The sequence below is a fragment of the Schistocerca serialis genome, chromosome 9, assembly GCF_023864345.2.
Source record: "Schistocerca serialis cubense isolate TAMUIC-IGC-003099 chromosome 9, iqSchSeri2.2, whole genome shotgun sequence".
In the NCBI taxonomy this organism is placed as follows: domain Eukaryota; kingdom Metazoa; phylum Arthropoda; class Insecta; order Orthoptera; family Acrididae; genus Schistocerca; species Schistocerca serialis.
In genome coordinates this window covers 288,180,933-288,195,258 of record NC_064646.1, presented here as the reverse complement: position 1 = coordinate 288,195,258, position 14,326 = coordinate 288,180,933, and the positions used below count along the sequence as shown (strand labels likewise).

General features: G+C 37.9%; 1 protein-coding gene across 1 annotated transcript in view; it reads left to right on the top strand.

Annotated features, from left to right (window-relative positions):
• Positions 1-14,326, top strand: part of LOC126419040 (rabphilin-3A) — a 1,076,902-nt gene that overhangs the window by 1,002,413 nt on the left and 60,163 nt on the right. Inside the window, exons 13-16 of the mRNA XM_050086103.1 lie at positions 7,741-7,892; positions 8,615-8,694; positions 8,971-9,045; positions 9,123-9,246. Of these exons, the coding sequence (XP_049942060.1) occupies positions 7,741-7,892; positions 8,615-8,694; positions 8,971-9,045; positions 9,123-9,246 (431 nt within the window). The remainder of the gene's footprint in view (positions 1-7,740; positions 7,893-8,614; positions 8,695-8,970; positions 9,046-9,122; positions 9,247-14,326) is intronic.

Genomic DNA, 14,326 nt, shown 5'->3' with positions numbered 1-14,326 from the left:
GCCAGGAAGTTTCATATCAGTGCACATTCTGCTGCAGAGTGCAAATTTTATTCTGGAAACATCCCTCAGGCTGTGGCTTAGCCATGTCTGTGCAATATCCTTTCTTCTAGGATTGCTAGTTCTGCAAGTTTCACAGGAGAGCTTCTGTGAAGTTTGGAAGGTAGGAGACAAGGTACTGCCAGAATTAAAGCTGAGAGGATGGGTCATGAGGGGTGCTTGGGTAGCACAGTCAGTTAAGCACTTGCCCGTGAAAGGCAAAAGTCCCGAGTTCAAGTCTCGGTCCACCACATGGTTTTAATCTGCTAGGAAGTTTCATATAGGACATGCTTTACAGTAACTGTGTGGTGATCATTTAATTTTTTATAAAACTCAATACAAACAGTATTAAAGTTAAAAATTTTCAAATGCATAAGCTTACATGCACAATGGCACTAAAAATTGTCAAAAAGCTAAATCACAAAGGGGACAGTTTACATATATGATTGAATTAAAAATTGACAAAGTGAAATACACACAGGGGACAGTTTACAAGTACTGTATATGGGGATGCATAGAATATGAAGTAACAGTAATATATATGGGCATACAATGCATGATGGGAGTTAAGAAACTACAATCAGTACGCATATAGAGGCTTATTTCTGTACAGCCCTAATACAACTGACTTACAGTGCAATTTATTTCACTATATAAAACAAGATTAAGAATAGGTAAAAATAAATTTAATGTGTTATTTGACAGTTAAGTGAACTTGTGTTCTTATTTTTTTGGGGAGGAGTTTTGGAGAGCTAGTATAAATTTGCCAATAGCTAACCATCAACAGAGCAAAAGGTGTGCATGACAAGTAGTTCTTTTACTTTTTTTCTGAATGACAGCCCTTCACTATTTCCTATGGTCATAGGAAGTTTATTGTAGAGCTGAGTACCTATATTCCTGACACCAGCTTGACAAGTACTTAGTCTTTGGGACAGCAGATGAATGTTCAAATTGGTTCTTGTATTGTGATCATTTATATCCCTATTTATTGTGGAAAGGTACATGCTTTTTTAACAAATAAAACTGTTTCCATTACATAAATACAGGGTACTGGTAAAATTTTTGAAGTCTTTGAAAATCGGCTTTGCTGATGATCTATGATGTTCTTGCTTCATTACCTTTAATTGCCTTTTCTGCACTATAAATATTATTTTTTATGTGATGACCTGCAGAATGGGTTCCCATATGTTACACTGGACTGAACTTGGCCAAAGTACACTTTTTAAATGTATCAATGTTGCATGTTTGGCTGTGGATTCTAAATGCATAACAGAGGCTGCTCAGCTTATTCAGTACTTTATCCCTGTGCACGTCCCACTTTGAAGTGTTAGCTTCCCATACTCCCAAAAGTTTCATTGCTTCTACTTGTTCAAGTTCATGGCCTTTGGTAGTATTGGTGTCATTTGAGTAGGGTGATTTTTAGAAGAGCATGTGGGCTGTTTTATTTCTGTGAAGCCAGGACAGCAGACTACTTGTTGTATGTGATATTTGGTCACTCATTTGTTGCACTGACGTGCTATTGGACAACAGATCTGAATCATCAGCAAATAGTACAGGACAAGTTTTACGAAGGTTCAGGGGAAGATCATCAATAAAAGATCACCAATAAAAGCTCATCAATAAAAATCCGAAAGAGAAGGGGGCCAGAGTAGAGTCTTGTGGCGCACCAAAAGTAATCAGGGCTTTGTTACAGCAAGTTTGTTCATTGCTAGTGCTAGAGACTTTAACCACTTGCAACCTATTTGTTAAGTATGACTCAAACCATTGATTACATACACCTTGGATGCCATATGTATCTAATTTCTGAAGAACTATCTGGTGATTAACCAAATCAAATGCTTTGGTTAGGTCAATGAACAACCTGGAAGAGAATTCTCTGTAAATAAAAGAAGAGAAGATTTGGTCACAGACAACAAAATGGACATCATTAACAGATCTGTGCTCACGAAATCCATATTGATGTTCAGAAAATAAGTTTTCTTTATTCAGGAATTCTAACACACAACTACACTTGACTTTTTAGTTATCTTTGTTACTGCTGATAGGAGGGATATTGGCCAATAATTATTTACATCATGTAGGTAAAATATCTTTTAGTTCTTAAGTAAGCTAGTTATCTCCTGTGTAAGTTTCTGGATCTGTAATTGATTATTGTATAAAAATTGACACCCCTGTAAACACTGATGAAGTCCATTGTATGAAAAATACTGAAAGGCAAATAAAAATATGTACTCTGTTAAAAAAAATACATTGGAAGAACAGTGTTCATTTATGGTCTCGTCAGGGAAAGGCTTCTTGCTGACAGAACATAGGAATTCTTGAGGCAAGTGAACTAATGTGCCTCTCCTTAATTCAAAAACTGTCTTCAGAGATTTTGTTTTCCATCCAGTTTTTATGCCTCCTCTGTGCCCACACCCTTAGCAGTAGCCAATTGCACTACAGCCTTGGTATGACCCTGCCCTCAGCTTCCAATACTATTTTTCTTGGTGCATTGTAAGACAAAATTCTATTTGTATGTTGTAAGAATATTTATTGTAAGGAATTAAATTTCTTGTGTGTTTGTGTTCTTGATAAATTTCTTCTCATTGTTCACCTCGTGAATTCTCTTTGAATAATATGATTGAGTCAGACTTAATGGTTCTGTGAAATTATATGTTTCCCTTCTTAGTTAAATATATTTGATGGAGATGTTTTAGTGCTGCCATCTGACCATCATGGTCAGATAAATACTTTACTGTGTGGATAGCATCTATTTCAAAAAAATACAGCTGGATTTAGAAATAAAGCATCAACTGATGTACAGCATGCAAAGATCTCAATTGAAACTACAAATTATTGGGGCCAGTCACATTTATCACACTTTTCACAAGGCATATTCAAGGATTATATCACCAACATCAGGTGGAGTTTGTTGAATCCCGTTGTGGGAGTTACAACTACAATGAATAGATGTGCCCAGATAGCTAAAAGAACAATAGAACTTTACTGTATGTTGGTACAACAGAAAACAACTTCCAAAGTCATACAAATAAATGATATTATAAGGGCTGACAGTAAACACAATGACAGTTTTTTGAAAGAACGAAATGCACTGTGTGCTAACATAGCTGCTGAGTTAAGTACGCTGTCTATCCTAAATAGGGTAGCACTGATGTAGCCAGGAAATATCTGTACCTCGACATAGTGCTTGGTTGAAGCACTCATCAAAACTTGGTGGTTAGTGAGGCTGTAGGCTCTGACTGGTGTGTGCTGCACTGCAGTGAATGGATCTCTGTTTGTGGGACTACTTGTGTGGTCATTTTCTGCCCCAGAGAACTGTAACTGTGAACTCCCAATGTCAACTGACTGGTGAGTAGCTGGGTGGTGTCGTATAAACGTATCCAGTGTAAGAATACCAGGAAATCCTGCCAATGTGACATGGCTTATGGAGGCAAACTAGTGCCAGCACTAGCAGCACTGTGTCCAACAGATGTGGTACTACCTGACTGCAACAGCTGCAGAAGTAATGTTCTGTAGCTGAAGTGCCAGCACCCACAATTGCAGCATCCATCTTCTTTATGAAGGAAATGGCAAAGCCATGCAACTGTGCAGTCAGTGGCTGTGACATAGCTGCCAGCTGAGCATACTGCATCCATTTTCCTGTAGTGGGAGATGGTGGCACCATCAGAAAGAAGCAAATCATGCCAGGTCATAGTTGAGAAAAGGGTGACCATGCCATTGAATGTGCAGTGAAACTTTTGCTGTTGGAGAACAGGAGCACTGAGGAACCAACTGGAATCCTGTGGAGGAAGCCACAAAGGGAAGAGGCAGACACTCTGCAGACATTAGAAGGCTCTGGAGGTCACAAGAGACAACCATGGCCAGAGACACCTGAGGCAAGTGACCATGGTGGGATGGTGCAGATCAGGGTCAAGGAGAAGGTGTGTTGCATGCTGTGAAGATGCCTGTCAGAAGAGAAACCAATTGCATGAGGCCAGTGTGATCCACACTCCAAAGGGAAGAAGCATGGGAGAGGAATTAGAACTCCAACAGTGTAGGCTCCACATTAGTTACAGGCAGAGAGGAGGGCTGAACCAAGGGCAACATGTTCAAAGATGAGAAGGTGTGGTGAGCAGAGTCAACAGAGGTGGAGGGTCACCACAATTGGACCTGGAGGGAGAGTACACATAGGGGACAGAAACAGAGAGCATATGAAGCACAAGAGAAGGTTCATTGTGTGGTGGGGGGAGGGGTGGAAGGGGAGAAGGGGGGGGAGGATGGACATTGAGTGGGCTGGCTACATGGAGACTGGTGATGGGGGTGCTGATGGCACTGGAACCTGAATTAACTGCCACATCAACTACCCCCATGATCACACAAATTGAGCCCATTACAGTTCTGGCACTGGATCAGTCATGACAAATGAAAAAATGATACCAGTCAACTTGACCAACAGAGTATTCCTGTTCAACTACAGAGGCACATAATTCTGAGATCTACAATGGCTCAACTGAAAATTGATGCCTTGTTTTTCTGTCCCCAACACACACTGCTAAAATCAATATATGCCCAACTGGCAGCAGCTACCAGTTACAAACTGTCTCACTTGACATTGTTTTGACACTGGCAGTCGTCTCCAAAAACACAAAGGAGTAGCAAATAGAACACGTGGTAATGCATGTCCACACAGCCCACCAAAATACAAAAAATGTACATTCAGCATTAAGTTGTTACTCACAGTAAATACTCGTAGTTCCCACTATTTAGAGTAATTCAATAGAACCAGAACATGCACAGCTAGTAGTGCAAGCATCAGATGAAGCAAAACATTGTGACAAAATGAAATAATGAGTACTATCACTAGGCAGAACAAGGAAAAATAAGTAATATGGCTCATAATCACAGAACATGATGGAGCAGAAATTGGTCACACACAAATGATGAGTCAATTAAGAGCAAATAGTGAATAATAGGTAATGAACGCAAAGCAATGTCTCCCACAGAAAATTTCATTAACAAAGAACTGGAAAGCATGAATGATGCAATGGCTGTGCATAACTCAGAAGCAATAGATAGTCTCCTGCTCACTAGGCATTTGCTGTGGCCACTCACAGCCTACAACAGCATGTCTCCCATCAGACCCAAATTCTCAACTTAAGCACACACTGCTGATGTAGTGGACCTGCCCGGTATCCTCATCACTCACAGCATTCTGCCAGTTCACATAAGATTTCAAGTGGGGTGTGCATCTATACTTAAGGGATCATTGACCAGCCTTGCCTTAGTTATGTATTTGGTGTCTGTTTCTCGGACTTGTCTGAAAGAACAAACACCACATATATAAATAAGGCAAGGCTGGCCAATGATCTGGATTTGAATGCCAGTTTGACACAAATTTTCAACTTTCCCCATTGATGTAAATCAATGCCCAATAGCAGCTAAATATAATTAATTCCTTTGTGTCTTGAGTCATCTTTGTGGCAGGAACAACACCAAAATAAACTTTTACGTAATCACCCCTGCCTAATTCCACTATGGGAGGATCATGCTACAATTAATAGATTTGCCAAGATTGCCAAAAGAACAATAGGACTTTACTGCACAGTACCTTAAGCAAGTAAATCAGAAAACAGCTTCCAATATCATACTGCTAAATGACTATCCTGACTGATAAGGGTTGATACCAGACACAATGACAGTTTCTTGAAAGTACAAATTGCACTATATGCTAATGAAGCCACTGAGTTAAGTACACTGTCCATCCTAAATAGACATAGCCAGGAAACATCTGTGCTTGGGCATAGTCTGTGGTTTGAAGCACACTTGAAAGTTATGCAGTTTGGATGCAGTGTGCAATGCTGTAGGATACAAATCACGTGTGCTGCACTACAGTGAATGAATCTCTGATTGTGGGACAACTGGCATGGTCAGCACTTGACCCAGAGAACTGTAGTTGTTAACTCCCAGTGCCGACTGACTGGCAAGTGTTTGGGCAGTGTCCTATAAAGTGATTCTGGCTTACAGAGATGAGCTAGTGTTGATCCCAGTAGCATTGCATCTGATTGATGTAGCACCATCAGATATTGCAGTGACTGCAGGCATAATTTACAGTGGTTTAGTTGTTGGTGCCTTGACAGGGTGGCAGCCAGTCTCATTCTGCTCTTTGGTGGCTGTATCCAAAGGCACCATAAACGATTACTACAGATTTACATCAAGGCATATATTTATTTAATGTGCATTTTTTGTGTAACATTTGGCAGTATCTGGCAGCAGAAGATAAAGTTATTTTAGTACAAAGCTCAAAGTTATTTGGGTATTTTGATTCCATATAAATGTGAATACATGAATACCCTCACAAAAAAGTGATTGCTTACAGTATTATTCCTTCTCATAATACTGTTACATTCCATGCAGGATTTTCCATTGTTTGACTGCTTACAGTAATTGATAGTTTCAGTTAATGTTCATAATGGTCACTGAATGTTTGGATTTAAACTCAAAGAGCTATTCAATGCAGTACTCATTTATGACTTTTGCAGTACTCATTTATGTCTGTTTATAGGCACTCCTCAGTGCCTTATATTATGTTTATAGTAATGTGAAGGTAATCTATGTCCAAGTGCATCTGTTCAATTTTTTGTGACTTCTAAATGATATTCTGTTTTGCATCATATATCTATCAAAATACCTTTATATTCTTTAGTTTTCTGCTGTGCAAAGTGAAGCTCATTTTCCTTCCTAAAAAACTTCATGGAATGGAAACATCCAAATGTACAATTGTAACTCTTTGTGCTGACCAAGCTAAACGTTTTTTTATTCCTTCACTGATTGTTTTAAATGTGTCTGTAGTTATTAGGCAGCTCTATATTTCAGAAAAAAGGTGTCCTAAAATGGCCTAGTGAAACTATTGGAAATCACAGGAATTGGACAGATGGTGTTTCCAGATCCTTCTGTAAATTCATTGTGTGAGTGACCTCTCACAAGAATCATTCAAATATAAACTGTCTGCTGTGTAATGTGACTGTGTGAGGAGCAAAATATCAGTTACATCCATGTGTCACTAACCTATGCTGTTGAGAAACTGAAGTTCTACATGTATAAGCTTGGCAAAAGACTACATTCAGGGCTTGTTGTATTGTCGCAAGAATCACCACTCTAACACAACCCACAACATTCAACTCAGTTGAGCTACAGTGCTGGGGCAATGTAGACTTGCACATGCATACTTTTGTTTGTGTGTGCATGTGTGCGTGTGTGTGTGTGTTTGTTTGTTTGATTTTCTGCATTATGTGACTCTGAAGAAGGAAATTATCTTAAAGCTTAGCTATGTTTATGTACCTCATCTATGCAAAAAGTGATTACCTTTTCACTTTCCATTACCAGTTTTATGCAAAACATTGGTTTGGCCCATTCCCCATTCAAGTTGCATACTCATATTTATGCAACAAGTGATTCTATGTAATTAGTCACAGACAAATGTGAAGTGCATCTGCACTTCTTCCTGGAGATGTTATCAGTATTCACATTAAACACTCTGTGTTCTGTAGTTTCATCACAGGAAAGTAATTCCTCTACAGTTTACAATTCAATAACATGTTTCTCTTATACATTTGTTATATTTCTGAGCAGTACTAATATCACAAGGTGAAGCACAAAGGTGCAACATTTCCTATTGCATAAAACATGTTACCTGAATCGTATAGCAAAGAATAACCTTTGTTTTAGGAGGAGGGACTCCCAGGCCTCAAGCACATCACGGGACTGGTATTTGTCAGATGACAGAACATCCATAGGTAGCAGTTCTGTTAGTGGTCAGCACACATCAAGTACTACTGGTGATACAGCAGAAGATTTTACTGACAGTGCAGGAGAAAATGGTAATTACAACCACAAGAGGACAAATGAATGAGTTTCATGTCCAAGAGGTACCAGAAAATCAGAACTGACAGAGTCAGACAATATCTTTCAAAAGTTAAAATATGCAGCAAATTTATGTCTGTGATTTTTTAAAAAGTAATCAATTAATTTTTAATAAATATCAAGTTTTTGAAACATCAAGATTTAAAGGAACAGACTCAAAACAAGTAGGCTACTAATCATGTGAGTCAATTCATTACACATTTTAAACAGTAATGCATATTAGTAATAGGTTTCCTCTTGAAATGTGTGTTTTCATAAAGTGTTTTCTGATTGGAATATAAGAAATGACACAAGCTGTTTTTGTCTGTCTGTCTGTTTGTGTGTGTGTGTGTGTGTGTGTGTGTGTGTGTGTGTGTGTGTGTGTGTGTGTGTGTGTGTGTGGTGAGTGGCATGTGTTTGGTTTTTTGTGTGTAGAAGCAGTTGGGGGAAGGGGGGGGGGGGGAGAGAGAGAGAGAGAGAGAGAGAGAGAGAGAGAGAGAGAGAGAGATGATATTGTTGTGTTATGCCACAATCTTCTGTGCTTCTCCTCTAGAGTAAGCTGTATGAATATTCTTATCGTGTATTCTTACATAAGTCAAGTGATAGTTTAATTCAGTGCTAAAAGAATGGAAGAGAAGCACAGAAAGCAAAGACTGTCAGCACACTCACTGCCATATAAAAATATTGCTTTTTTTTTCAGTCCAGTTAGGCAAACTAGAGTTATCATTGCTCTATGACTCCTTTGCTGGTGCACTTCATTGTTCACTTCACAGAGCAAAAGTAAGTTGTCTCTAAGAAAGTCTTATATATAACTTATAGTTAAATCTGCATCTGTTTGAAAGCCAAAACTATGATTATATCAAAAAAAAACTGCTCATATTATTCATGGTGCTGTCACAGTCATGTATCTTAATGAAATATTACTAAAGCTACATTGTTTCAATAACAATCATAATAAATATGTGCAGATTTCCAACTAGCATGTAAGTGCAGAATAGCACTCTCTGGTTTATTTAAATACATGTATTTTGTGACATTTTATGCTGTAATTTTCAGGGATTGAAACCAATGGATATCAATGGGCTATCAGATCCATTTTGCAGACTTAGTCTCATACCAACAGAAGGAAGGGTAATAACTAGATGTTCAAATAGAATCAAATAGCTAAAAAATAAAATGATTATAATAATATATTATTTTGTTTTCAGTCCAATACATTAAGAACTAAAACAGTCCACAAAACAAGAAACCCAGAGTTTAATGAAACTCTCACATTTTATGCAGTATCAGAGGAAGAGATCAACAGGAAAATACTGCATATTGTCATTTTGGGTAAGTAAATAAAATACAGCAGATAATTTTGGATTGCTGGATGAGAAATAGTTTACAATGTAAGATAAGAAATCTACTCACCAAGCAGTGGCAGGAGAAGACACATGTAAAAAAATGTTTTACAGATGCAAGCTTTCGGAACCAGCAGCTCCTTCTTCTGCCAGCAGGGTTGAAGGGAAAGGCAGAGGGATGACTGGAAAGGACTGGAGAGGCTTAGGAAAAGGGGTAGAGTTTGAGATTCACTCAAAATCCTGGGTCAGCGGAGACTTACTGGATGGGATGAGAAATAAGTCTGCCCTCACCCAGGATTCTGGGTGACTTAACCAAACACTACCCCTTTTCCTGAACCTCTCCCATCCATTTCCTTCATCCCTCATCCTCTCCCTTCCACTCTTCTGCCAGAAGAAGAATCCACTGGCTCCAAAATCTTGCATATGTAAAATATTTTTATAATGTGTTCTCTGCAGCTGCTTGGTGAGTAGACTTTTTATCTATATGTACATTATACAGGGTGATTCAAAAAGAATACCACAACTTTAGGAATTTAAAACTCTGCAACAACAAAAGGCAGAGCTAAGCACTATCTGTTGGCGAATTAAGGGAGCTATAAAGTTTCATTTAGTTGTACATTTGTTCGCTTGAGGCGCTGTGCCATTTCAGCCAATAAAGTTTTTGGTCCCTTTTTCTTCGAAGGTGCTACTGTAACTGGACTACAGTATCTGGAGATGTTAGAGAATTGGCTGTTCCCTCAGCTCAAACAAGAAGCACAACAATTCATATTTCAGAAGGATGGAGCGCCACCACATTGGCACTTATCTGTCCGTAATTACCTGAACGTCAACTACCCGAGGCGATGGATCAGCCGCCAGGCAGAGCACTTCATCACTGGCCTCCAAGAAGCCCTGATCTTACCCCCTGCGATTTTTTCTTATGGGGGTATGTTAAGGATATGGTGTTTCGGCCACCTCTCCCAGCCACCATTGATGATTTGAAACGAGAAATAACAGCAGCTATCCAAACTGTTACGCCTGATATGCTACAGAGAGTGTGGAACGAGTTGGAGTATCGGGTTGATATTGCTCGAGTGTCTGGAGGGGGTCGTATTTAACATCTCTGAACTTGTTTTTGAGTGAAAAAAAACCTTTTTAAATACTCTTTGTAATGATGTATAACAGAAGGTTATATTATATTCCTTTCATTAAATACACATTTTTAAAGTTGTGGTATTCTTTTTGAATCACCCTGTATTATCAAAAATTAAAAATCAATTGTTTTCAAAAATTGATTATTTTTGTGGGGGGAGCCTTCTCTTAGTGTTGTGTGAGTGGTTCTCTTGGATGGGATACATGTGTGTGAATACAAAAGGAGTGAGTGCTAAGAAGAAGGTGGGAAAACAAAGATATAAGATATATGAGCTTCCTTTCACCATAAAGAAATGGCCTGACTTTTCATGTTGAAACCTGAAGGTGTGCAACATGATTCTTGAAAAATCTCAACTGCCAATATGCAATGTAAGTTACCAGAAAATAGTTAAATATGAAATTTTTAGCATAATATCTGCACTTAAAACTGTCTGCTGGAGTACAAATACATGAGGGAAAGTAGATTGCTGGATTGTGGACAGGCACTTCCCTTCTTCATAGGTTTTCAAATTGAAGATCAAGCAAGTGAGACTCCATTCTCTACCCCACTATGTCACAAGAAGAAACCATAGGGTGTTTCAAAAAGTTAGAATAACTCTCCTACAACTTAGCTTACGAATCACTGGCGACACAATGCACAGAGATGCCTTTGGGTGTTTATTTTCCACCAAGTGTGTAACAGTGCATGTAATACAAGTATAAATTACTAACAATACTAATGCAACAAATGCATATGGACAGAAACTATGTAAATCTCCGCAAACTGTTCTACACTGCTAGAAGGGAAATTGCTTCTTAGTCATCCTGCACAGCAGCTGTTGTGTTTTTCCAGAAAAGGTAACTTTCCCCACCATGAGTGCTGCTCACTTGTCAGTTTACAGATTATACCTCCCCAGCATTTCCTATCCAGTTCTCTTTTGTGAGTGGATAAAATAACTTCATTGAGCTCTTGTTTATAAAGTGGAGTTATTTTCAGTTTGCAGTTGTTAAGTGAGCTATTATGTAAAGAAGCTCAACAACTGGAGCTGCCAGCTGTCTACAGAACTGGAGAACCTGCCCCAAATGATGCTAAGGATTTGACAATGTCAATTTCTTTGTCTTTCCTTTCAATGAGTAGATTACTCTCCACAGCATGAACGGTATCAAATGCATCATTCCAACATAAGATCTATCCACATCTGGGGAGAACCAGAAGCTTAAATTGTCTCTCCCTACAACAGAATTGGGTTAACTAGGTGTTATATAACTTCAGATATTTCAGCTTAAGTCTGGCATTACCTTACAGCAGATTATGTTTGTAGACTTGAACATGATCAGTCCCATTCCATCAAACGTATGCACATCCAACTTGGAAGATATACTGTGGATGTGTGGTAAATGACTCCACTCAGTGCAGCCCACTCTGCAAGTGTCAGCAATTCCTCAATGGAAGAGATTTATGCAGTCTACAAGTAACATAATTAATAATGAGAGAAATGAAATAATTTCCTGTTCAATCATTACTTCAACACCAATAGACTATAACACTATTATACAGCTTTACAACATACTGTCAGTGACATTCAGCACCCAGTCACCACATTTATCAATACACTTCCTTCCCAACCAACACTACATATGTCAGAGACATCACACTTACAAAATTAAAAGCTTCTCAGTCATTGTTTATAGTAATGTATTTTACATAAAAGTTCACTTAACAACTGTGGATAAGTACTCAATAAACTGAAAATAACTTCACTATAGAAACTAAATCACAGTGAAGTTATATTGCCTGCTCACATAAAAGAACTGTACTGGAAATGCTGAGTCTGTCTGCAAAATGAAAAGTGAGCAGCACTCATGGTGGGGTGGAGTTGCCTTTCCCAGAAGAGTGCTACAGCTGCTGCACAGGATGATTGAGAATCAATATCTCTTCTACCAGAGTAGAACAGTGTGCAGAGATTTACATAGACTCTGTCCATATGCGTTTCTTGCATTAGTATTGTTAATAATTTATATTTGTATTCCATGTACTGTCAGCTCATTTTGTGGAAAATAACCCCCGCCCCCCCTGGGCAAGTGTGCATGCTGTGCCTCGATATGTGCTGGGAAGGTGTACCATCTCCTGAAAAGCCTTGCAAAACCTGTAGTAAAATGTTATAATAACCGCAAGTGAACTGTGTCAGTAACAAATAAAAATACGCATGTTCATTGTGTGTAAATGTGCTATTGATCATGAAATATTATTTTGGGATGAGAAAACACTGCACCTTTAAGTGTTTTGAACATAAAAATATTATTAATAAGTATATTTTTGCGTAACAAGTACTAAGAATAACAAAGACTAAGAGTATATCATGTCATGGAATTTATGTAATTGTGAGATAAAGAGTTGGATGAATAAAATGGATATAGTAAGTGGGTAATTTCCCCAACCCCGAAAAAAAAAAAAAAAAAAAAAAAAAAAAAAATATTAAGTGTCATGTAATATTTTGTGTAATGTAATATCTTGTATAGACACCTTTTATTAACCTGACACGTTCCACACCATTACAAAGTGTCGTATTCATGACCTATGGAACAAGTACTAATCTAATCTACTCTGGTGTCAGCTCGCAAACCTATTACACTCTTTTGTACTAGGTTACTTCTGAATGCATGATTTTGTTAATTGTACATAAGTTTTCCATAATACATGTATAAAAAGTATTTGTCCTTTTAATCTCACTTCATACCTCTCCCCACATGTGAATATAATTAAATAGAAGTAATTAATTATTGCTAGAATTCAAGCCGTAGTCAATGTCAATAGTATTTTTAGTCAAATGTTTGCTATGATTGCAATTAATATTTTGAATTGAAGTGTCACAGCTGAAAAGTTTAACTAAATAATCCATGAATACATCTTTTATGTAATTAATCAAAGTTGTGTGTACAGTTTTTAATGTAATATTGTGTAGGGTACTGCAAATTTGTAAGATACTCTCTCTCTCTCTCTCTCTCTCTCTCTCTGTGTGTGTGTGTGTGTGTGTGTGTGTGTGTGTGTGTTTTGCTGCTGCTGCTGCTACTACTACTATTACTACTACTACTACTACTACTATTACTATTACTTTTATTATTGGTTGACTACCATTCTTTAGTTGTAATAGTGCATTGGCAGCCACTGTGTGAAACATAACTAATCACATGATTTTTGGACTTAACCCACAAGAAAACAGGAAAAAATACTTTAAATAATTTTGCTATCAATAAAAGAAAATATCTGTTGCAGAAAAGTTTTTGTTAAATATTCACTAACACAGAGATAATAAATAATAACTCGAGGCTCAGGCATGTTTATGAATAAATTGTTGACAAGTAAAAATATTTTCACTGTCATAAATATTATTCATATCATAATTACTGGTGTAAAAGGTCAGTGTTAAAAAAGAACTTATGTAACATCTGGAATAATACTGCAGCAATGTAGGCAATTATATTTTGTTTCTCCCTGCAACAACTATTACAGTTTTAAACAAACCACATGTATTTTTGAGCTAGCTGTGTGTGTTGACAATATGAGGAAATTGTTACAACCCAGCTTAGTATCTTTACTAAGAGTTATTTGCCTACATAGCAACATTGATGATTGTTAGTCATTACTATGAGTGTGTGAAATATATGCGACATCAGGACATATAAAAATTGTCATCCATGGTTCCAAACATAACAGACCAATACCCTGAATAAAGCAAGAGGGGGGGGGGGGGAGGGGAGGAGAGGAGGGGAGGGAGAAAGAGAGAGAGAGAGATGATATAAAGGTTTAGTATAACCTTGTGAAACACACTGTAGTTGTTCCTTGTGATGTAGTGGAGTAGAAAGATCAGCAGACCCTCCTAATCACTCTTCAGTTTGTAGACCTATAAAGAACAGAAGTGCATGACTCAATCCAGTGACCTATCTTCCATTGCGTATGT